This window comes from Lagopus muta, chromosome 21, assembly GCF_023343835.1.
Source record: "Lagopus muta isolate bLagMut1 chromosome 21, bLagMut1 primary, whole genome shotgun sequence".
In the NCBI taxonomy this organism is placed as follows: domain Eukaryota; kingdom Metazoa; phylum Chordata; class Aves; order Galliformes; family Phasianidae; genus Lagopus; species Lagopus muta.
Genome location: NC_064453.1, coordinates 1810276 through 1834715, shown reverse-complemented (window position 1 = coordinate 1834715; position 24440 = coordinate 1810276). Strand labels below are relative to the sequence as shown.

The window sequence follows — 24440 nt, the reverse complement described above, 5'->3', positions numbered from 1 at the left end:
TATGCATTATTGTGTATTTGGGTAATAAGGAAAATGACAGTAAGAAAATAACCTAAGTACAGCTTTTTAATGCAGAGGTCAGTATTCAGCACTAAATGATGCATGGCAATGTTAAACAGTAGATCAGTTGACTCGTGATGTAACTGAGCACATGTTCTGACACAGAAGTCAGTCACCTGCTCATAGGCAGCTGGTGCCATGGGGGATCCAACATGGGGGTGGAAACCTGTGCCCCTCTGCAGGCACAGAGGCCTTCACCAAAGGTGAGCCCCCCATGGCAGCAGCTGCTGAGGTCTGAGAGGCTGAACTGAGTCCCTACAGTCAAACACTGGTTTTCACCATCATTAAGTCTGAGTCAAAATGCTGCACAGATTAAGTAGGGAATTTACTGCTGCAGAAGAAAGAATGGTTTAAGTTTGAAGTAGCTATACCTGTTACAGTGTAATGCTAAGAAGAAAATGACTGGGATCATTTCATTGGTTTGGAGTATCACACTGCCCCTAGAACCACACTGTTCCATCATAGACAGGAAGTTAACCCCTACATTCTGCAAGTTACGGCTGTGGTTTCTCACGTTCACCTTCCTCGTGTTCTTTCAGGTCAGAGCTCTGAGCTGCTGCACCGTTGCCTTCCTCTTCCAGAAATGAGATGAGAGTTGGTTCCTCTCCTCCACCCCCGGGCTCACTGCCTGCCATGCCGGCGGTTCCGTCACAGCAAGCGGGCTGACATGGAGACGGCTGAGAGTCGGTGAGTACACAGAGATCTCCAGGAAGCCTTCAAGTTGGTGCCTGTGTCAGGAGATCAATCGGCAGCGTTCGGTGAGCGCTTAAGGTATATGTAGCGACAGGGTGCAGCCACAAATTGAGCGTTAACTTCCACAAATCTCTTGTGGAGAAGTAAGGACGCTGCCAAAGCGTTTTTATATGTACAGTAATTGGCTTATTAATAAAAGAAACCCAGAAGAAAGCACTTTTATCTGGTTAGGGAACGAGAGGTACGCAATGGAGTGCGAAGTATGGGATATACCGAGCTAAACGCCCAGAGCCACCTTAAAGGCAAAGCGGAGCTGCACGAAGAACAAACCCCCCACACAGCGGTGTGCCCGGAGCATCCCGAGCGCTGCCGGAGCCCCGCGGCCCGGGACGCGGCGGAAGGACCGACGGAAGGACGTCCGGCCGCTGCCCCGGCAACGGAGCGAACCACGCGGCGCCGGGGGAGCGGAGGGACCGCGAGCCGCAGCTGCTGGAGGCGGTCAGCCCGCGTGGGATGCGCTGCGGTGGGTGTGCGTGGCTGCTCCACGCTGCTCGGCTCATTTTCAGAGCGACGACATCCCAGGATCAGCCTCGGCAATCAATAAAGACAAGCGTGACCTCTAAGCTTCCTGTGAACGGAACCGGCTTGAGTCAAAAAATAACGGCTAATTGGTGCCTTCGTATCAACTGTGAGTGCAGTGCGTGTTGGTGAACCTTTGTCACCAGGGCCAGCGTTCTGCTCTCACGTGCACGTGGGAGAAGCCATCGGCAGTCCCTGTGAAGGTGCCGAGTTACAGTTCCCCAGACAAGCTCCTCTCTCTCGATTCCCATTGCACCCACTGGGAATCTGGATCCACCCTCACTGCAAGCTCCAGGAGGCGTACAGAGGCGCTCCCTGATGCCCAGGTCCCGTAGGCACAGCTGTGGGTGATAACGTGTGAGAAGTGAGCACGAATGAATTGAAATCGTACTGCTGAAATCCCAAACTGAGAGGCGTTTTGGTGAAGTTCTGTAGCACCAACTGGGCACCGGAGTGCTGCTGGAGGGCTGGACGCTGCGTGGCTCCATGCTGCTCTTCAGGCGGTCGGTTCTTCCTCCCGAACGTTTCCAAGGTGACAGCAGCTCCTCTATGGAGGTTTCTAGCTGTTTGGCAGCAAGACATGCCAATAATGCAATCTTATTTTTTTCAGCGCGGCTCAGATTATGTAAAACGATTTCTCCATCTCTGCTCTACAACACAGAGCAATGTCTGAGTGTAAATATCAGCAGAACATCGATGGAAGCCTTACTGAGAGTAACTGCAATGCTGTGCTTGTCCAGTCCTTAAATACCGGCCGTGCATCTCAGAGCTGGGGCTGTGGGGCATCCATCCAGTGCGAGGAATCATTTCTGTGCAACCTCTGAAAGAAGCTAAATATTCCCACCATATGATTGCTGCGGATATTTCCAAATCTCATTTATAAAAATAGGCATATGTGTGTAATTTGTGTTTCCAGAGACATTTGGCGACGTTGCCACAACAGTCTTCCACGAGCCGTTCATGTGGAATCGTGGGAGAATTCAGCTAATGATCTGTGGGGTGCATTTCTTGCCTGTAAGACTTTGGTGTGGCGATGCGAGCTCTTGGCATCGCTGGCAGCAGAGCCAGCCATCCCTGCCTGCACGTGGTGTGAAGGAGGCAGCGGCTGTGGCTGCAGCTCTGGGCCACCGTGAGGACGCTGATCCACCTGAGCTCCGTGTGTGAGGTCAGAAGGCAGAAGCACTCCCAGAAAAGCTGTGCCTGCAGCCATAAGAATGGAGGAGTGATGGCGAGTCAACAGAATGACAAAAGGCTTAAGGAGAAATGGCTGTTGGGGCCGTCTTTGTGCGACTATTTGACAGTTCTAAGCCAGTACCTAAAGGAAAGCTTCAATTATTTTCAAGAGGATTAGATGAGAAAGATTGAGGGGAGCTTATTTGTTTTGTTTTGATGCTTTAATAGCAATTTTAATTGTTTTTTAATCTCCCTCTTGAGCAGTTTTAATCTGCCATTGACTCTAAAGAGTTTGGGATATTCTGCTAGAATTGTAGGAAATTAAATATACATATTATTATTTTATCCTCTCTTTTTCCTTTGGCTAATAGGAATTACTCTTGTTGAGTGGGGGTGTACATTCATATATTTCTCTGTATAACAGACTGTTAGGCTGAAATTTCTATTTGACTGCAGAATCAACTGAGAACATGGCCAGTGACCACGCATTGATCTTCTGTGTAACAGAGCCGATATAATTGTGGCCCATTGCATCAAATGTAGTGTGCTTGTTTGAAGGAAGTTCCACATTTATTTTAGGGTTTTGTGCAAACGGGTTTTGGAACATCTCTGTTTCTGAAGCACAGACATGCAGTGGTAGCTAAATGAGTCCTGTGGAAATAACCCAGGATTTTGTTAAACCACTGCACTGTGCTGCTGGGAGATTGGCCGTGTAGGTTCCTCTCATCCATCCAAGTCTCAGCACAAGGCCAGCTCACTCAGTGATGCCAGCAATACACATTCCTGGTCAAGTGAATGGGCGTAATCAGAACCCTGATAATACACCTGGATTATCAGAAATGATCCAGAAAATGATCGCAGTCCTGAAGGCAGACGCTCTCCCATCACAATGCCACTGGAGGTTTTGTGAGCAGTCACTTTGCTGCCAGAAGCAGAGAGCTTTCTTCATGGACCCCAAGTCAATGGGCACTGGAAGAGCAGTTGTGGAACACAGCAGTGATTTTTCTAGGGGACCGCCGTTCTGTTTTCACTTGTTGCAATGGTCAAACTCTTAGCAGTATCTTTCCCTTTAGAGCCTACGCTGTTGTGGTTTTCCTATAGGCTCACACAGATATCTACCATACAAAGTCACTCTACGTGTCCACAAGTCTACATGTCCATTTTGCTTTTTTAACAGATTTATTCTGGAGGCACAGAAATGTGTTCATTTTTTACTGGTAGGTTTGATGACAGCTGTCTAGCCAGAGAAAAGCAGCACCAAGGAATTCTCAGAGTAGGTACACAGCTCACTGAGCGTCAGCCTGAGGAGTTGGAGAAAATGTCAACTGAAAATATCCTGAAAGGTGTAAATCTGCTCTGCTTCACAGAGAGACAAAATCTTTCTGTTCTGTATCTCATCCTGTAGGTTCCATTACTGATCTTTTGGTTTCCTTCCTCCAACAAACCAGTTTTTACCCAACAGCCCAGCTGTTAGAGCTGTCATGTAGGTCTTGTCCTCCTGGTGTGTAGGGGGCAGGTGTGACCTTATGTGGTGTGCAAAGAAAAGATCTCAAACAAAACCCCACCTCATTCTTACATTTCTGATGTGTGTGTGCTGTGTACATCTGCACACAACATGTAGATGTGCACAGCTGCTCCTCCCAGTCACCTCTGTTGTTGCCTTTGCTGCCATTTAGGTTGATGGCATTCGTCAGTAAGAAAAAGCCAACCCTACAAAAGGGTAAACCAAGCCCTTTACAAACCTGGTGGGCATCCTTTCATTTGATTAAAGGATCCACGCGTTCATTTTCGCTTTACAATACAATTTCTTTAAAATGTCTCCTACACAGTGTTTCCTTTGTGGGTTGGTTTTAAAATTGCCATTCTGGACTGAACAGCAGCAAAAAGCAGAGGAGGAGAGAAGAAAAGAGAGAAGATGGAGGAGAAGGTCGCGTCCGACCTTCGGGCTGAACCCGCAGCCCCCGGCAGCGCGGCCGGTGCCGCCCGGTCCCGAAACGCGGCCGGGTTGGGCCGCACAGCGGTGTCAGCTGCCGCCCGCTGAGCTCAGGCGTTCGCTCCGGAGCGCCGAAAGCGCTGAGGCAGAAGTTCGCACAGCCCGGGCTCCGCCGCTTTCGGCGTCGCACCTGCGGTCGGGGACAGCTTTCAAAGAGCGCAGAGATCGCGGCTTCTCCCGTCCCGGGCGCAGCTCCCACCCGCAATCCGCTCTGCTCCGCGGGGAAAGGGCCGGAGCTGCAGCTCAGCGCGGCCGGGGGGGCGGCGGCGGGGGCGGCTCTACCGCAACCTCCATCCCGCGTGCAGCCCGGGCTCCTCGCTCTCCTCCCGGCGGCGATTTGCACGGGACATGCCAGCAGTCTCGGCAGCACTTTTAGTTCTCTTTCTCCCGCGCTGGGTGGGATGGAGCTGTAATTGCAGGGGCTATTTTCGGCAGCCCGCTGAGCGGCCGGGCGGAGGAGGAGCGCGGCGCTGCTGAGCCGATCCCGCTGCCCCCATCCGGATCTCCCGGGCGGGACGGAACCAGCAGGGCGGCCCCGGGCCGGGCGGCACCGAGCGGGGCACGGGAGCGCAGCGGAGCGGGGCGACGAAACGGCGGGGGCTGTCAACGCTGCCCGGCGGCGATACGGCGCTGAAACTGAGCCTCAACTTGCCGCAGGAAGGATGGCAACACCGGCGGAGCTTCGGAGCTGCCCAAGGAGCCGGGGAGCCTCGGTTTTGTGCGCCGCGGTCTAATACGTGGGAGTAAAATGGAATTTCTCACCTGGGTTTTTCCTGCCTTGGTCCTGCTGTGCACCCAGCAGCACAGGTGCATCAGGTAATCCCTTCCCATTCCCTCCTTTGCTGCCCGGGGCTGCGGCGCACAGCGGGAACGGGGCGGCACGGACGGGAGGACGCGGGGCGGCCGAGCAGCGGTTTGTGGGGTTAACCGCGGGGCGTGCTTCGAACGGGACGCTTGGGGAAGAGTTCTGCTGGCGGCACGCGCTCTAAATTACGGGCAATCCTTTTGGCGACGGCTCCGCACCGCGCGGTGCAGCCCCGAGCGCCCCAGCAGCCGTTCGGAGCGCGGCGCGCACAGCGGGGCTGCGGCCGGGACGGCGGTCAGCGCTCCTGCGGGCTCCGGGGGAAGGAATGGGGCTGGTGAGCAGCTCAGGAAAAGTTTGAGGAACGCCGCTTTTTAAATAATAAATTGCAAAGCTGAATGTTTGCGATTCGCAGTCGCAGTCAGTCAGAAGGTGTTAGCTAGGCAACCAGCTATGTTCTCTATATATTCTCTGATCTGGAGGCTGGATTTGGAAAAAGCTTGCCGGATTATGCAATGAAAGCAGAGGGGGAGTTAAAAAGGACTTGCTGCATGCAAAAACATGCCTACATCACCCAGAGCACGCGTGGCTGTGATATTTAAGGGGTCTTCCCACTTCTGTATCATAGACATTGTTAATAACTTCAGAGCGGTGTACGAACTAACGATGCAGTCATGGCCTTTGGGATTAATTAGCGAGATCTTATCATTCTCCATTGGGAAGGAAAAGGACCTCACATCAGAGGAAGTGTCAGCTGCCCTTGTCCAGGGCTGACACAGTGGTGCATCCCACGACCTTGGCCATGCCTCCAAACCTCCGTGCCCTGCAGCCAGCAGTGTGATGCCGGAGGCAGAGAAGATTTCTTATGACCAAAAGGCATGGAGATCTGGCCCGTCATTTCAGTGATCCCAAACTCGGACAAGGACTGAGGATTTCAGTTGAAAAGTAGTGTTTGGATATTAAAAAAAAGAAGCAGTCAGTCTTCTCAGCTTCTGTCTTTGTGATCTGTTTCCAGGCACAGTAACTGCCAGGATATGTGCAACCTGTAATTTTTTAGATAAATTATGCTGGGTTAATTGCCTGTTTCTTGGTTTTCTTCCTGCAGTTCCACAGTGATGTTGTTTGTTAGCAGTATACAGACTCATGGCACAGAGCACAGGAAGGCAAAGTCTAGCTTTCGAATTTCGAGCTGTTCAGTTTGCAGTAGTTTTCCAAATATGCCTAAGTGTAAGACATTCAATATTCAAAGAAAGCTGCTCTGTTCAGTACAGCAGTTTTCTGATGATTCAGGGTTTAGCACGGCTATGGCAGAACCTTCTTTAATCCTATAGCAAGTAATCTTGCTTGCAAGTGTCCTTTTGATGAGTTTATTACATGGGATTAAAACAGATTTTTACCTTTGCATCACTAAAATTACTCACATAGGTGGCTTTTGATGCACGAAATAATAATTCTTGGAGGAGCCCAAGCAGCACATTAACTTTCTTATTTTTCCTTATTGGAGTCCTGGCATATGATTTATTGGTTTTACAGGGTTTTACAGGGAGCAGTGCCTTACTGACACCGTGGTTTTATAATAACAGGCTGTGCTATCAAAGATACATTTTTACAGCTCTGATTTTGTTGACTAAACGTGATTTGAGTCACGGTTCTGGTGACAGAGGACGTCCAAAGGCGCGGAATTCCCTGTGCGATGGGCAGCTGCACAGCTGGGAGCACAGTGTGCAAGAGAAGAGGAATCTCAGAGAATTCTGAACGTGGTGGCACCACATGAGATGTTCCCAAAGGCAGAGCTACCTGTTAAAGGGATGCTGAGGTTTGGCAGAGGAGAGGGGAACGCACACAGCCTGCTTCCTGTGTTTGAGTACCCTGTGAGAGTGCTTAACAGAGCTGCATTTGGAGCAATTCTCTGTCGTGTGCTGTTTGAATGAGCCTGATTCAACCTCAGTCAGCACATTCTCCCTATGCCAGTGCTGTTTGCAGGTGAACGTTTTTGGAAAAGATTTTGGGTCTGCTTGAGGCGTGATAAGTGGCAAGAAATTTGGCATTTCTGATTGCCAGCTCTTTGGGGAAAGGCTGTTTGATCAGAGTTTGGTATGCTGCAATAATAGAAGCCTCATAATGAATCTCTAATTAAAAACAGGTGTGTCTTTCATATTTAGGATCCTACAATATTAAATGGCTTTTGTATGTTTGCATACAGTTGTTCTCCTGCAGTGTAACCTCCTCAGTCTTTTACTTCCAGTCATGGAAATGGAGGAGCTTTATCACGTGAATGCATGCAGAGCAGTCTGTTTTCTGTCACTTAAAACTCACAGAGTTTTAGTGCTTTGATGGAGCTTTGATGTTCAGAAGGTTGTCGTGAATTAAGCCTAATGCCTTTTCAATTACATTTCAAAATACAGAACATATTTACGGCGAGCCTCACTTAGAGTCAGGAATGGCAGATGGGAAGGATACACACGGTGCCCTGGATAATCCTGGAGCTTGACAGAAGCCAGACTGTTCGCTGACCTTGCTGGAGATTCCTTGTCTTTTTCTCAAGAAAGAAGTTTTCTTGAGCAGTGGTGACATCAGGGCCACGTGCCCCAGAAGATTATCTCACAGCAAAGGAAATACACTCCACCCCAGTCCTTACTATCAGTCAAACTGATTTTTCCATCTTTCAAATCATAACATCTTTCAGGTCATAGCGACTGTGCCACTGTCCCAGGTGGAATCAGTCAGGATAGCAGGCTTAAAGAAGCCTTGGGAGATGCAAAAAGTGATTTTCCTCATCCCACTGCAGTATGTCTTTGCCACAAGGTTACAGCACTCTCCCTACAAGTGTGATCTGAGATGAGTATCTTGTTGGCCACAAGCAGAGATGCTGCTGAGCTTTCTGCACTGCTGCTAGAGCTACTGGCACTGCTGTGCAAAAACAGTATTACTAATGTTGTATCTTACTGAGCCATTGTAATGCACTTATTCACACAGAATATACAGGTTGCCTCCTTCCTTTGTTCAGTTTAAGTACTGATTTTTTCTAGTGAATTTGATAAATATCTAGCAACCATTTTCAAGCCGTGTTCCAGAAGGCAGTGAAGATAGGCTAATATCTCACTTGCCTGAAGCCTCTAACAAGACACGCTGTCCAAGCTGACTGATGCTTCTCCAGCTCAGTCCAGATGAATAGAATATCTCAGTCCCATAGCAGCTGGGAGATAGATGTCAGCTTCAGAAGGAAGGATTCTAGTATATACGTATTTTGATTCTAAACTGAGAATATTTAGCTCTAAAGGAGATGAATTTCTCTGCTCATTTGAGATCTGCTGCTTAGTGCTGCTTTCCCAACCTGTGACAAGGACAATTCTGTTAGGCAAAGAAGAACTTTGCAGTATTTCCAGGTCTACCAGTAGTGATTTCCTCTCTCCTTTGCCTACTATATAGGGAACTAACTTTGTTTCTGCTGTTAACAACCAGCTCTGTGGAACTTCTCACAGTGCTGAAACCCCACATTTGTACGGATGAAAATATATTCCCTGCTTGAAATGAGATGTGTCTAAAGAGTTGAGATAACAACCATCTCCCTCAGCTCCAGATCTGAGAATGCCTTCCCGAGTGCCTTCAGTACACATGAGAGTGCTGTTCAGCCACCTGGGATCCGGCTCTGCCCTGGTGCAATGTAAAGATAAGCTTGTTGATGAGCTGTTACATCCCTTGGATTTTACAAGCCAACAGCTTACTTTTACAAATTCCTTTTCTTACTAAAACAAGTTTGACAGCAGCCTACATTAGGACGCAAATTTGCTAATTCCACTATTAGTGGTTTCCTTTCTTTTAATCCTTACTGCTTACATTACAAAAAGTTAATCCCTTCCAAAGAATATCTTCTAGCTGGACTTCCTTCTTCAGGTAAAAAACACGAACAATATTTAAGGCCATATGTAATCCCCACTGCTTGTGAATGATGAATGAAATTCTCCCACCATCCTTCATGTCACTTTAAAGCACTGGATCTGGGTGCAGTGTAACACTTCTGTGACTCCCACTGGTTTAAGTGCATATAGCTCTACTAACTTCAACAGATTTGTTACACTGATCTGACCTTAAGGCTTTATTAATAATAGAAACCAGATTCTTTTTAATTGTGTCATGGATATTTAAGTATAACTCCCTCTAGATAGTAATTTGCTTAAAACACTGCAAGCTGTGGCCCGCAGTTTTTTAACCCAACTCTCATTTTAACTTCCTTTTAGCTTTCTGACTCTCCAAAATGCCATTGCAAGAGAATACTGACACAGGGTAATTGCTGCACACTGTAAATGCTTTTTGAATAAAAAAGACGAGGCTCCTGGCAGTCCTTATGATGCCATTACCTCATAGCAAGCGACTGAGCATAGCTCAGTTATCTGGGGGTGCACCCGTGTACCTAATGTGAAAAGAAGCATTTATGTGGTTGGTGAGATGTGATACAGGACAAAAGAAACATGACCCCCTCTATTATAAATCTTCAAAGCCTTTGTTTAAATTTTATTCCAAATTATATGGCTCTGATCCTTACTCAGAAGGATATGCCACGATCCTTACTCAGAAGAGCTAGAAGTAATGGCACTGCAGAGCTGAACGCCCGGACCGGCATGTTTTGGAGAGAAAAACCATGTGCTTTATTTGGGTCAATGTCACATGAACACTCTAAGAAAATTATGTAAGTACAAGGCAGAATATACTTATGCTGTATTACTCTGCAGTCTTTCGTCGATGTTTAACAAGCTTCTCCTCTGTTACTGGTGACATGGATCTCTCAAATTTACTGCTGGCCTCAGGTGGCGATGCTCAAACAGTGCTCAGACAGCTCTGATTCAGTACCTGCACTCAGATGCCTCTCCCAACCACTGGCAATTCTCTGCAAACAGTTGTGGCAGACGTTGTCACAGCCCTCTGTTTATCTATTCCTTCTGTGTCAATCACAGCGCTGGCAAGAGGGATTATGTGAGCAGGCGCAGATCTGCTGCAAATGAAGCCTGCCAGCTCAGTTTCGAAGAGAATTTGAGCTTGCCTTGTTAGTAAGAGATTATGGAATATCTACAGCGTTACTTAAGACTGCAGGGATGCCACTTTCAATGGTTTGCTGTTTTCACTTTTAAAATTCCTTTTAGTCCATGTACGTGCATCACACAGGTATCCACACACCTACTTAGCATTGCTTTTTCACTATCTGAGGGCTTTTCACAGCATCAAAGATGTTCAATCCAAATTCCAGTTCAGTAGTTTTTACACTTTTTCTCATCACATTTGAAAAGATCCATCCTTCCTCGGTCCTCACTTTCTCCACTCAATCCAGCTACCCAGATAGCTGCATTTCATGCAGTATACAAAGTATCCTGGTTTTCCTTATGCTTTCCTTGCATTTCTAAAACTCTTCTCTTCAAGAAAAGAAAAATACTTTTGAAAGTAACTACTTTTATTGCAGACAGGAGCCGCAGGATTTCCTGGAATAGGTTTTGATTTAAACAGAAAAATCTGAAATGCTCTTCTACCATAAACAACACTGCTCTTCTGAAGTACCACTCATGCTTACTGGTTTGACTGTCGGTGGTCAGGGAGTAGAAGAGGACAATGTCTCCATTTGCTGTTCTTTTCATGTCTGTAAATGTGGGCAAGTTTTAAAAGATTCCAATTCTCTTTACCTAGAGCTATGACTGACATTGGAGATTACATAGGCTCCAACATCGAAATATCCTGGTTACCCAACCTGGATGATCTGATGAAAGGCTACGCACGTAATTTCAGGCCTGGGATTGGAGGTGAGAAACTGAGAGTTATGCCTTTTATTTCTTACGATTATTTTACCCTCTGATGTTTCTCTGAACTTCATCCTCTGATTCAAGAGTTGTGTTAATCTTATACTTGATTCTGAAAATAGTAGCAAACAATGTGTTTATTTTGCCATTTGAAACACAAATTAGCACTGCAGCCTTCTTGCTGCTACAGTTCTTAAACCACTGATACCTAAATTGAAGTCATTTTGGCTCACATTGTGGCAGTAATTTCTGTTTGCTTGAAGACACAGCGTCTTGTCTGAAACGAGATGTCATGTTTTCTGGGAGAGATCACATAAGTTTCAGTAGTTGTGACTGTATTTCATTTCCTTTATCACTGATTGATTTTATCACTGATAAAAAAGTCAACAGCCTTCGGTCATCTCCATACTCATCTTGCTATGATGTAAATCATGTCATTCAAACTTGTTTTCTCAGGTCCTCCTGTTAACGTTGCTCTTGCAATTGAAGTAGCCAGCATTGACCACATCTCAGAAGTGAACATGGTACGTTGAGTTACACTTAGTTGGGAATGTCTGCAGTGCAGCGACAGCAGGTGCAGAAGGTGAAATAGAGACAGGTGATCCTTTGTGTGTCTGGAGTGGAAAGACTGTCAGAAGATACCACAAAGAACAAACTTTGCATCTTAAGACACAGGCAGATTCTGTTTGGGCAGAAGTTGGCAAGGAAAAGACTCTAGATAGGTGTAAGTCACTGAGACTTCTGCACACGAACAGCCTGATTTTAAGCCTTAGCTCCAACTGCTGTTCACATTCCTTCTCACCACACAAACTTCCCTCGAAAAGCTAAGGGGAGCATTGGTTGTGAGATGTGCCTCCTTTCCACATGAAGACCTTTCAGTAAAGCAATGGAATGTAACAACTTAGAAATCTCACAACCAACCATTGTATGAATTGATTGCATTCCTGAAACACAACAGATTGAATTTGAAATCCAGAACTTTCCCTCCATCCTTTCCCATTACTACTGATATAAAACTTCACCTGATTTTTTTTTTAGTTTTGCTACAAAAATCCTCCAAAACCAAAGGCAGTGCTTCCAGAGATAAATGAACAGCTTTCCCCAGCACAACAGATGCAATTCCCCTGACATGTATCTGTACCACTGACTCTGAGTAATTCTTTGATACCTTGGGACCACCCAAGGTAAAAGCATACAACAAATTAAAATGCACGGACAGTTCTATGGCAGAGGCTGAAAATACCTGTGTGCACAGGGGACATTTCTAAACCAATTCAGTTATTTTTGACCAAGTCCTGAGGTTTTACCCTCTTTGTTTAGCGTCTCTTGCTAACTGGGATTTCCCCATCACAGGAATACACCATGACAGTATTTCTGCACCAGAGCTGGCGGGACGACCGCCTGTCCTACAACCACACCAATGAGACCCTGGGGCTGGACAGCCGCTTTGTGGACAAGCTCTGGTTGCCAGATACTTTCATAGTAAACGCCAAGTCTGCCTGGTTCCATGACGTGACTGTGGAAAACAAACTGATCAGGCTCCAGCCAGATGGAGTCATCTTATACAGCATAAGGTAAGCAGGACGGGGGGCCACTGCCCTCTGCCATGTGTTCACCTGCTGAACAGACCATAAAAGTAATCGCTCTTTTTTTTTTTTCCCCTGGAAAATTTCTTAAAATAATTATTAATTTAAATCAAAGAAAATGTTTTTCTCTTGCTAATGTTATGTTAATGTTATGTCTCTTGTAATGTTAAGTTTTCAACGTTTTCCATTCAGCCTCTGAATTCCGAGGAAAAAGCAAGTCCACAGCTCTGTCTGCACGCCACTAACTGCTGTTCATTTTGCTTTGGACAGGATTACCTCAACGGTGGCATGTGACATGGACCTCTCCAAGTACCCGATGGATGAGCAGGAATGCATGTTGGACTTGGAGAGCTGTAAGGGCTGAGTGCAGCACTTCATCTAACCTGCATTTTGGTTGAAGCCTGCACGTATGGTTCTTAGCTTGAGGGAACTTGCTGGAGTGATTCTGCTTTAATTGGTGAAATGTAACGGGTTTAGAAAGAAAGGGTACAAAACACATCCCTTACTCTATGTGCCAGAGATGGGCTGTTTTATCGTCGTTCAGCTCCAGTTTAAAGATGTGGGATTTAATTCAGTGAAGCTGAACAACCTGCAGTCCTGCTGAAAACAAATGTCCAGAACTTTGTGTTTTATGTAAAGCCTAGTGGCACTGTGACAGTCTTTTCATTAGCATTACTGAGGTTTCCATCAAGTCCAGCAAGATGTAAAGAAGCCCATGGGCAAAATTTGGTGTGCTATTTTTGCTTTGTGAAAAATGACCAAAAAAAAAAAAACCCCAAAAACACAGGAAAAAGAAAGATTTCCCTATTTTTAATGAATGTGATTGTGCCTAACCTTTGCATAGCCATCTGCTACACAAAAATCAATCAGAATAGTTCAGAGAATGGCTTAAATTCATTTGTGCTCAAAAAGGTGAGTGAAGAATGAATGCATATTTTGAAACCTAGAGGAGCTCAGGGCTCTAGGTATATGAGCAGTGGTTTCTAAGCAGAAGCACTGCCCTATTGATTTAAGATTCATTTATTCATATATATATTAAGATTCATTTGCCCTATTGATTTAAGATTCTGCTTTTCATTTTTTAGCCCTGACTTTGTTTTCTAGGCAATTAACCACAATACCATTTTATCCTGTCAAAAATAGCAATCTACAGTTTTACTTATGTAATCACCAACTGTAGAGGCAGCAGACACTGAACCAGCAATCAGTTCTTTCCTTCTGCAGGGAATTTTGGTGGTGGTTGAGTTTTTCTAATTGAATTTGAGGATTTTGATGTCAGTGCAACAAACAAGTAAGAAGCAAGACTCCTTAAAGAAACAAAGTGGTTTTGCAGCAAGTTGTGCATTAACAACAACACCAGCAAAGATTGATTTCCTATGGATTTGCATGTTACATAAATTCATTCATGCATCTCCCATCCTTCTCTCCTACCCTGGTGCCCTGTGCCTCTCTTCCAGCTGGCACCCATGCCAAACTACAGCAATTAATAGCCTGATATACATGGTGATTGTGAAGCTAGCGACTTCATTTGAGGATGGACACGGGTCTGTGCTGTGCTGCTGTTCTCTAACTGGAGCAGGTAGCCTCATTTGAGCACTACAACAGCAGTCATTCTGCTCCTGTGAGCAGGCACATGGGCATTTCTCATGACACTGAAGTGCACTGTGCCATACCACATACTGTTAGTCAGTGCAAATCAACTCGGATTATTCTCCCTGTAGGAAAGCCACCCCTGATGGGATCCTGGAAACACTGATGTTGCCAGGATAGTGAATTATCTAGAGTGAATCACAGCATGTTTGCAATGGGACCAATGAAAATCAGTGTAGCAGAGGAATTACAGCACTTCCCCAGTGAGCCCTCTAGGTTCTTAATTTCTTCCCCATGCTTTGCATTTAATCTGCTTTCTTTTGGCAGATGGTTACTCTTCAGAGGACATTGTCTACCACTGGTCAGAAAACCAGGATGAGATCCATGGGCTGGATAAGCTGCAGCTTGCTCAATTCACAATTACTAACTACCAGTTTACAACAGAACTGATGAACTTCAAATCTGGTAACAGGATCTGTCTTCAATTCAGGGACAGTATCTGTTATTCTTTTCATGCAGGAAAATCTATTTCTATAATAGAGAATCCCTCCTCCTCAGTAACTAATTTAAACAATCTGTCAGGTTTCTAACATGAATTTTCTGTAGCTCATGTTTGCAAAAAATGGTAACCTTTTGCTTTCAGGTAGTCACTATAGCATATTATGTTCTTCAGCTCTATATGCTTGAGAAAATACTGCGTGGAATAGTCAGACAGTGCTTGATAAGGTATAACTCAAATTTTCCTGACCTAATTTGCAGCTTTGGATAAGGAAGATTTCCATCAGACCTAATGTTACGAGGCTTATGACGTACAGTCAAATCATTCTAATTCCACCCAGTAGAAGTCAGTGGTGTGTACATACATCACTGGCTTTATTGCAGCATTTGTAAAAGATTGGAGTCATTTTTTTCCTGCTGATTTTTCATCCTCTTTCATGTACTCAGATCCTCATTTATGCTGCACATCTCCTCTAAGCTCTTTTTTGAGTTTGAAATTAACTTGGCCTTTTAAAAAATCTAAATTTAGTATCTGGAGGACTTTCTACAGCAGATGATAAGACAGTACACATTTTGAGGCAATACTGTTATTTGAGAAGACTCATGATTTTATTTTCAGATCTGGCATTGATATGACCTGAGACAAATCATTTGACCTATTCTTAGCTAACTGTGCTGATGAGAACTGCATAAACCCTCATGCAGAGTTTATGAGGACTAATCAAAAAAGATTCATGAAAGCTTGTTGTGATCCCTGGCCAAAAGAATGTTGTTTGAGAACGTAAATCTGCATCTCTGTAGGAAATGTTCTGCATATCAGTCGAGCTGCAGCTCACACAGTCGGAATCTTCCTTTGTCTCCACCTTTTGTCAGCAGGGCAGTTTCCCAGGCTGAGTCTCCACTTCCACCTCCGACGAAATCGAGGTGTTTACATCATTCAGTCCTACGTCCCTTCTATCTTGCTCGTGGCCATGTCCTGGGTGTCCTTCTGGATCAGCCAGTCAGCTGTGCCTGCCAGGGTGTCCTTAGGTAAGACAGACAGAACGGGGATCTAACAGGAAAGGGTATGCTGATGGTGTAACTATGCTCTCTACTGTCTCGTTTTCCATTCAGATGCATTTATGAATACTGTGTTTAAGTGTGCGGAAGAGAGTGTCCTTTAAAATATTTCCTGCCTGCTTTAATTTCTGCCATGCTATCAAAACAGTTACCTCAATAAAGAACATGGGCCACTAAAGATGGCTAAAAGCAATAGCGAAGGTGAGGCAGTCCTATAAAAGAACTGATCTGGAGAAACTGAAACCATGACAAAAAGATGTTCCTAAAGCTTGTTAGTCTGCTTGCCTGAGTAAGGGCTGCAAGTCCAGACCCAAAAGTTTTTGAGTGTAAGTCTTCTGGTTTTAATCCAAAACTAGAAGAAAACCAAAGATAAGATGTTCAAAGCTGACTTAGTCATGCAAATGTACAGTCCTTAGAAGCTCTTTAAATCCCATTTGGAAAAACAGAAACCATACTATTAAGGGTCTTCTGCTGTGAAAAGTATTCCTCAGTTTCAGACTGGTAAACACGCTCATGAAGGTGTGTTATGAAACCTAAAGGAGCTTTCTCATACCACGCTGCAGGCATAACCACTGTTCTTACAATGACTACACTGATGGTCAGTGCCCGCTCTTCGCTTCCACGAGCATCTGCCATCAAGGCACTTGATGTTTACTTCTGGATATGCTACGTGTTTGTCTTCGCTGCACTGGTAGAATACGCTTTTGCACATTTCAATGCTGACTACATGAAAAAGCAGAAGAACAAGATCAAAGCGAGAAGGCAGAGTGGAGAGGTCAGTAAGCCAAGTAGTGTGAAAAGATTTGCAAAAGCAATGGCTCTGCATTGCAAAGTTTTCTCCTTATGGAAGTAAATTCTTTTTATAGAAATGCTATTATAGAGCAGCCCAGGTTGGAATGGACCTTGAAGGGCCATCAGGTCCAGCTCTTCATAGGAAAACACAGCCTACATTACATTATCTAACACCCTTTCCAATTCTCTGATACTTTTGTTATTATAGCAAACAATTGAATGTAATTGTCAATGCTCAGTTAGCATTACTACGACTGCAACATAGCCTTGCATGATTGGTTGCTGTATTTAAGATGGGAAATAGAGAATAAAGGAGAACAAATAAGAGGAGATGTAAAGTCTGTCTCAAGACTTGTACTTCAAAAACATATTTAGAGCTCAGATGTGGTAGCACAGAAGCTTTCAGAGGTCTTTCTATTGTTTGCCAAAGCAAACAATAAATACCATTTATCCCTCTCGCATATATTTCACCATGTCAGCATCACGGATAGTTTGGATGAAGTACAAATTGCTATAAATTGCTGTTATATATTTTCCTCTTTCCTTTGCAGATAAACGTGAAGAATGCCATTGTTCTGTTCTCCCTCTCCATCGCTGGTGTGAACCAGGAGCTGGCCATTTCCAACAGGCACCACCGAATCCCCAGAAGTCTGCCTGGATCATATGGCACAATAGAAATAGAGACTGGAGAGACTAAACAGCAGCAAGAGATGAAACTGGATAAAAAGAGTGGTCTGAAATCCCTCTTTAAGCCCATTGATGCTGACACCATCGATATATATGCCAGAGCAGTGTTCCCAGCAGCCTTTGCAGCAGTCAATGTTATATACTGGGTTGCCTACACTATGTAAAAAGCCCAGAACTTTGTGAAGAGCCAAGAACTGAACAGTACCTACACACTAAGCAGTCCTTGCTGAAACTGTACTGTGCCATCTCTTCTCAAAATATTTTCCAGTGACCTTGAGACATTTCTAGTCAAGAAACTCCTGCAATCAATTCCTACTAAAGCAGCAAGAAAAACAGTTTGTTACCAATCTGATTTGATACATTAAGGACTGTACTCTGCTCAACAATCCCAGCTCCTTTTGTTTCCTCTCTTACCATGAGAAAACATTTCATATGTACATAACAGCAGAAGTTTAAGTCTTGAACTACCATGTTTTTTCTCCACCTGAAGCACTGGTAAGTAATGAAGGTTTAGCCTCTCATGCTCAGAGCATTTCGTTTTTCATAGTGGAACAGCTAATTCCCAGCTTCCACACAAGTGATTTTCTGTGGAATGGTCTAACTTCAATGCAAGTGGCAAAGTTGGCAATTTTAATCACAAAAATCCCATGGTAAAAGTAAAAATAGAAGCGAGTGGGGGTTTATTGAATTTACCTTTGTCTTAGATAAAGTATTGAAAACATTTCAGTGCTCTTAGTCACAGCATGAAATAAAATACACTACATGGAGTTCTACTGAATTGTTAATAATGACAGCGTTACATTTCAGATCTAAGCTAATGAAAGATTTAACACTTGAGCATAGTAACCTTTGGTACTTCAGTGGGCCCCAACGCAGGCAAAAGTGGTTCAGAAACGGAAAGCTCAGCCTTTCTGCATTGGATCACTAACAATTTCAGAGGAGCTTGGTAATGAAGGAACTCAAACTCCATTTTCAGGAAGGATTTTAGAATTTCCTGTATGAGTTTCAGTGGCAATCTGCCCTACGTGCCTCTGAAAATCTCCTTTTTGCACCTGGCACAAAATAGCTGAGCAAAGTTCAAAGGTGTCATAAATGGCTTTAAGTCATTCAGTCGCTTTGGATATTTTTGCCGTTTTTATTCTATGGCTGACATAATGTTAGGCTTCTTCACTTCCCTGTTTGACAGTGAAATGTATGAGAACTCAGACGCACCCCTCAACTCAAGACTGGATCCTCTCACCACGCTCATACAAATAACACTTTGTTCTATGAGTAACTCCAGGGATCCGGCAAATGAAGGCAGTATTCATAGCAAATACAAGTTTCATAGTTAATCTCTATCAAAAAAGCACAGTAAATAGATTGGGATATAGATTAAAACAACAGACGTATTTAAGGCACTTTTTTGGATTTTTTTTTTTCTTCCTTTTTGGGGGGATTCTGGTGCCTTGAAAAATAAGGTTGTTCCAAACCTGGAGAAAGAAGATGTAACACAAAATATTACATGAGGGAAGGAGTGAGGCTAAGGAGATGGCTGAAAGCTGTGGAAGGGAGCATGGGGATGTGCAAGATGAAATAGGACACAAGATGTAAATGAGAGAAGAGCAGTGCTGGGCTTGGAAGATGGGCATGGCTGATGGAATTGCAACGAGGAGGAAACAAGCATTGGCTCACGCATCCCTCCCACCTTACCTATCTGTGACACATGGCTCAATTTCATATGACCAGAACTGAAAGAGCATTTTAAGGCAAATTTATGACTTCAAAAGAGATTTGCTCAATATCACTGAAGTAAGAGAATGCACTGAAGAAAAATTAATGACCTGAACTGAGCTATGATATGAACTATGATCCCATCGTAAGTCAGGCTGAGGATCACGTGGATTATTTCTGTTCTAATGGAAACCCTTTCTGCCAGCCACGTGCTGGAAGGTGCAAACCATCACCCAGCTATGTTTTTTCCAGAAAGTTCTCATCAATCTGGCCCTGGACTGAGACACCTGGATTTTGCACTAAGTTCTTGTCACTGATGTGAGGATGAACCTTCCTGGAGTCATTTCATTGCATCATCTGCAAAATGGGTATAATTATACTGATTTCTTTACTAAGTCTTTGAGATCTACAGAAGCAAAATCCTTTTGAGAGACACAGAAACTGTCAGGTTCCAACTAGATACATGCACTCAAAGTGCACAGCGGCTGGTTATTCAGGGTAATTAGTGAGAAAGTGGCTGCATACATTCTAAAGGCAATGTCTAATCTAATTACTTCAGCAGTAAGAGTCTGTAGTTGTGCACCTGACACAAGTCCTTACCCTGAAGTCAACTGAGGTAATCACAGGGGGTTATTGGACAAAATTAGCTGCTTCTCCACCTGGGTGCCAGTCACCAGCTGCACACCCTGCTGGCTTCTTCATAAGGTTTATTCAATGCATTGTTCTGTATTTGTCTGCAGACCTTCAAGGTGCACAGCTATTGGTGACTGATCAAGGTAAAGGGTGGCTATGGTCTTTTCCTCATAAAAATCCACAAACCTAACAACAAAAACCCCCAAAACCACCACCCAGGACAAAACAAAACAAAGAACACCAAAACCAAAACCAGAATGCTAGGCTGTCACATAAAAAAGCATAAAAAAAAAGGGGGGGAAACCTCAGAATATTTCAGGAAGCCAGAATGTGAGAATACATGTGGCAGCTGTGTCCACTCCAGGAATGAGGTGACTCAGAGGGGAGAACAGGCGTCCCTGCTGCTGCAGTTGCAGAGCAGCACAAGGCAGAACAACTCCATTGTGAAGTTACAGTTTTTGAAATGTGTTTCCAAAGCCAGAAATAAAACAGATGCCTTCCAGATTCTTCTACAGGAGGGATGTTAGTACAGGAGTATTGTGTCATTATTGGAATTTTGAATTAAACTGAAGCTTCTGTACATTTGAGATTGTTCCACACTTTTGATTTTTTTTTTCCCATTTGAAAACCATTATACATTATTAATATCTGAGGACAATGCCCTAATCAACTCTATTTTTATGGCACACTTAATAAACAGAAATAAATAAGCTAAATCTGATGTCACTGGAAGGCTAGCAAGCTTTGGATGGGTTGTGCTAATATCAGGAAGGAAATACATATATAATATATATATGAGGACTGTACCTGGAAGAATTTGTATTCCTTTCATCAAAGTAGAGTACTGCTCTAAAATCCTGGGGTGTCTGTGAGAAAGAAAGAGGGATACGTATTAATGTAATCATTCTCAATGTGAAGTGTTAATAAAGCATAGTTTGTATAGAAGTTGTAGCTCCCATAAAATGGACAAAGCAGACATTCCAGCTATTGAACCGAAAGATAAAAGACATTACAAGGAAAATCAAAATAACCTCAGGGATTTCATCCCATAATGAAGTCTTGCCTTTTCAGCACCCAGAGGCTCATAAAACTCTCATTTGGCCTCGACAACAGAAGAGAAAGGACCATTCTGTACTCATGAGTGCTTTCTGTCGGGCTCTTCTGCAGACTACTGAATTTATATTAAAAAATAGCTGTTGCTACCTAAAGAGGTTGAAAAGAAACAAGGCACAAGAAGAACAAGGCATTGCACCATTAGTTTGAAAGACATCCTTGCAGTGACAGCACTATTAAAAGGTTAATATACAGATAAGCCTGTCCTGTTTCTGGGCAAGAAGGAAGCATTTATTCAAGGTAAAGTGAAAGCTCTCACATCAGTTCTTAACAGGGTTCCTAATCCAACAGATAATGTAGCGAAACCAATTTAACTCAATGAGGCTTCTGCTGTTGGTACAACAAAGCACTTAATATGAACACTCTCATTTTAAATATTCAGTCATTAACCTAAGAAAGCACTTCACATTAAGAGGAAAACAGCACCCTGTGCAGATCTGCCTGTGCAGCAGAACAGATAACAAATGATTACTGAAAGTTTCTTAGGATATTAAAAAAAAAACCTGGATCTCCCCTGCGCTCTCTTGGTTGTAAGGCTTAAAACACTTGCAAAGGTTGTTTGATGATACAGTAACACTGTGTGCAATGTGTTACAAGCATACCTAGCTAGCTCTTCCTAATGAAGACTGAACAATTCTGGCAATGGATGTGTATCTATTTGGAAAAATTTGGCAGCTGAAATGCAAGCCACTGCCTCTTTCTGCTGTTATAGCTTGTGTCTTAAATGAAAAGACTTTGAAGACCTAAGCTCATCGTTACATAATGCATTAAGGATCTGTCCTCTCCTTATACAAGCTTTATGTCATGGCTATTCCTTTTACTAAGTCATGCACAGTTAAAAACAAATCCGAGAAGACAGCAAAGTGCTCTGTCAGAAAATACAGCACCAACAGAACTAATCAGATGTTACTGGAGTTCCCTGTTCAGCAAATCGGCGGTCCAAAAAAAGAGCTCCAAACATTCCTGATCTCTCAGGTACCTAAAAACTTTTGGTCGTTGCAGATGTAGGACCAGCCAACGCACAGCAGTGACTAATGCTATTGAAGCAAAGACTTCTCTGCCCACAGGTCCAGCCTCCATCTTTTGGTATAAAGCCTGTCATGGATCTCCTACATACCTTCACCTTTTCCTGAGATGAAAAGAGTACTGGAATTACCTTTGCTAGCATAAATACCATGAAGTCCTCAATTTTCATGCACCAGGTAAACCAGATGGGGTGAAGAGGACATTTTTCTTTACAATATAATAAATAATTGGCCAGCTGGGAACAGACATGGCTGGAAGCTGCAAACAAATACATAGTCCACTGGGTTATGCCAGTATTAGAATTACCACAGTCCTCTAAGATTAAATAAAGATTGAACGATGGAATACAGAGTAATCTGTAAAACATCTGGCACGATTCTCCATCCAGGCTGTTCTTCCTTTGTTGCTGTTTCTTTCAGAGTGAGGCAAACACACAAGATCTATTTCTGCACATCCTACCATAGTTTTTAGATACCTACGTAGGATTTCCCAGCCCTTATCTTTCCAGGTTATATGTACAACTAATATATATACACATATATGAGCTTGAATATTTGGAAGCCAGAAGGATTCTTCATATATTTTGTACACCATATCACATATCATATTTTTAAAGTGAACTTCTCCTTTACAAAGAACAAACATTTAACAAGTCTGCTACAAGTACTTCTAGATTGCCTCCAGTGGTGTTTCTGGGCACTCTTAGTGAGGGATTCATCAGACCCTTTCAGGATGTGGAATACACTGCATTAAGAGCGATCGCCTTTCATTCCAACTGATTGGTGGCTGGACCAACAACGAGAATTCAGAAAAGCTTAATTAGTCTGGTCCAAGAAAAGCAAAACAAAATAAGACTCTAGAAGAACCAAGGTGAAAATTTGATCCCCAGGGTTTGTTTTTTTGATTTAAATTTTTTTTTATTTTACCATTTTCTTCCATGCTCTGAATCAACAGTTCCAAGTCTTCGGTGGCAGAAACACTCATTTCCTTTCTTCTACACTTTCACTGTCACCTTCCAGAAGGGGAATTTGTTTCTGAAGGATTAGGATCAGGGTATGCAGCGAGAAAAAAGATTTACAGTACACTGTCTGCTGGTGTTCACACGGAAAAGGAAGACAGGTTAAAAATATGTTTCCACAGAGACGGGCTGTCGAAATATCTTGCAAAAATAAATATAGAAGCATACAGGTTTGGTTTAATTTATTTTAAATGCATGTAGCTTGGTCTACCCATAGAATCCTTCCTGAAACTCCAGGTCAAGAAAAGTGAGTTAGCTTCTGGGTGCTTCCATTGTGCATGAAAGAGACAAGTAAGGAGGTATTGTCTTAAAGCAGCCTTGAAACATCATTCATTTTGTCTATTTTAAGAGGCTATCCAACAAGTGAGAAAATCAATAAAGAACAACCACAGTGATTTCTGGTGTCAAGCAGGATATATGCCTTCTTCCAGTTTATGTTAAAATATATTGGTGTTTTCCCTAATATTTTTTTAATCCAAACTCAGAGCTATTTAGCCCATACTTGCCCCTACTGGATCCAATGATTCCGCTGCCATCGATTTCAACAGAAAATACAGCCTGGCTGTTTCTTTGGAAGAAGAGAGTCAGTAGGCTGGAGGCAGCCTGCTGTCTGTCTGCAGGCGCAGCTGCTTTGATTTGCTAAAGAAGAAATTCTGCGGAGGTGCATTTTGATTCTTGAGTGACACAGAACTGATTACTCACACTTCACGTCTGTGTGAAGATAGCAGCTTTCTGTCCTTTTGTCCTGTTGTTTTGTTCATAGCCTGAAACCATCAGTTCTGATCCCTACTAAATCCCTAAAAGCTCAGAAAGTTGACGGTCCTAAAATATCTGAAGATTTGAGTCACTAGTTGAAGTAAAAACAGGACAGCAATCTTCTCCTTATATTAAGGTAGCAGTCGTACCAAACGGTACTTCCCCTCCCTCCCCCCCCCAAAAAATGGTCTTTAGGAACTATTTGTCATAACGGTGTCTTAATTCAAACATTTGAAAGGGTGAAGGATTGGATTTTTTTGCTCCAATCTCGTAAGGCTCACACAAAGACTTTGTACCTAAAAGAACCCATTTCACCAAGGAAAAGACAGAAAAACCCGCAGGTCCTGCAACTCCATCATCAGACCTAAACACCACAGCTGTATCTTTCTGTTGGAATTTGTAAGGAGCCACGGTTAGAAGAACGCTGGAGAGCGCAGCTCCGCACAGCTCAGCTGCCTTCGGCTGAGCGCTGCCTGGGAGCCTTGCGCCACCTGCTGGAAGCACGCGGGTGTTGCGCGTGTTCCTGTCGGAAACACCGGTGCGATGAGCAAAAGGAGGGGAAATTAAACACAGGACCCGCCGCTCCGGATGTCCTGAACGAACCTGAGCCCGACACGCTTCATTAAAAGTCTGCAAATTAAGGAGGCCCTCCTCCCTCATAATTAATCCTAGGCATGCTCAGTTAAATTAACAGCAATGAAGCACGAAGTGCCAGAGCAGCGAATGGAACCCTGCTTTCTCTGTCGTTCTTTCTGAGCCGTCGCTTGCCCGCCGCTCAGCTCAGCCTCCCGCGCTTCCCCTCAGACGGCGGCCCGCCCTTCTCCTCACGCCGCGCTGCTCCCTCACGCTCTGAGCCGCGGCTGCCCGAGCTGCCCGCCGTGCCCCG

At 44.0% G+C, this 24440-nt stretch overlaps 2 protein-coding genes across 5 annotated transcripts in view; one reads left to right on the top strand and one right to left on the bottom strand.

Moving 5' to 3' along the window:
- Positions 1-3959, bottom strand: part of CFAP74 (cilia and flagella associated protein 74) — a 39873-nt gene extending 35914 nt beyond the window's left edge. Inside the window, 3 exon segments of the mRNA XM_048967551.1 lie at positions 581-788; positions 1724-1806; positions 1809-3959. Coding sequence (XP_048823508.1) covers positions 581-788; positions 1724-1806; positions 1809-1914 — 397 coding nt within the window. The 5' untranslated portion in view covers positions 1915-3959.
- GABRD (gamma-aminobutyric acid type A receptor subunit delta) lies at positions 644-23193 on the top strand. Of its 4 annotated transcripts, XR_007380821.1 has the most exons (10): positions 4959-5314; positions 10974-11086; positions 11540-11607; positions 12437-12657; positions 12940-13022; positions 14587-14724; positions 15631-15786; positions 16380-16591; positions 17160-17790; positions 18756-23193. XR_007380821.1 is itself a non-coding variant. In XM_048967526.1 (9 exons), exons 1-9 carry the CDS (start codon positions 728-730, stop codon positions 17457-17459), a joined length of 1311 nt encoding a protein of 436 aa, XP_048823483.1. In that variant the 5' UTR covers positions 644-727; the 3' UTR covers positions 17460-23193. The 4 variants fall into 4 exon arrangements, 3 of the variants coding, with proteins under 3 accessions (XP_048823483.1, XP_048823481.1, XP_048823482.1); XM_048967526.1 differs by lacking the exon at positions 4959-5314 and adding an exon at positions 644-747 and having other exon boundaries at positions 17160-23193; XM_048967524.1 differs by having other exon boundaries at positions 17160-23193.
- The last annotated feature ends 1247 nt before the right edge of the window (positions 23194-24440 follow it).

What these genes read in the sequence shown, in the direction of transcription:
- GABRD (XM_048967524.1), top strand. Translation starts at nt 5,247, where the DNA reads ATGGAATTTCTCACCTGGGTTTTTCCTGCCTTGGTCCTGCTGTGCACC. An exon ending in ACATCTCAGAAGTGAACATG is followed by an intron (nt 11,608 to 12,436) that starts GTACGTTGAGTT and finishes TCCCCATCACAG; the next exon opens with GAATACACCATGACAGTATT. An exon ending in CGAGAAGGCAGAGTGGAGAG is followed by an intron (nt 16,592 to 17,159) that starts GTCAGTAAGCCA and finishes TTTCCTTTGCAG; the next exon opens with ATAAACGTGAAGAATGCCAT.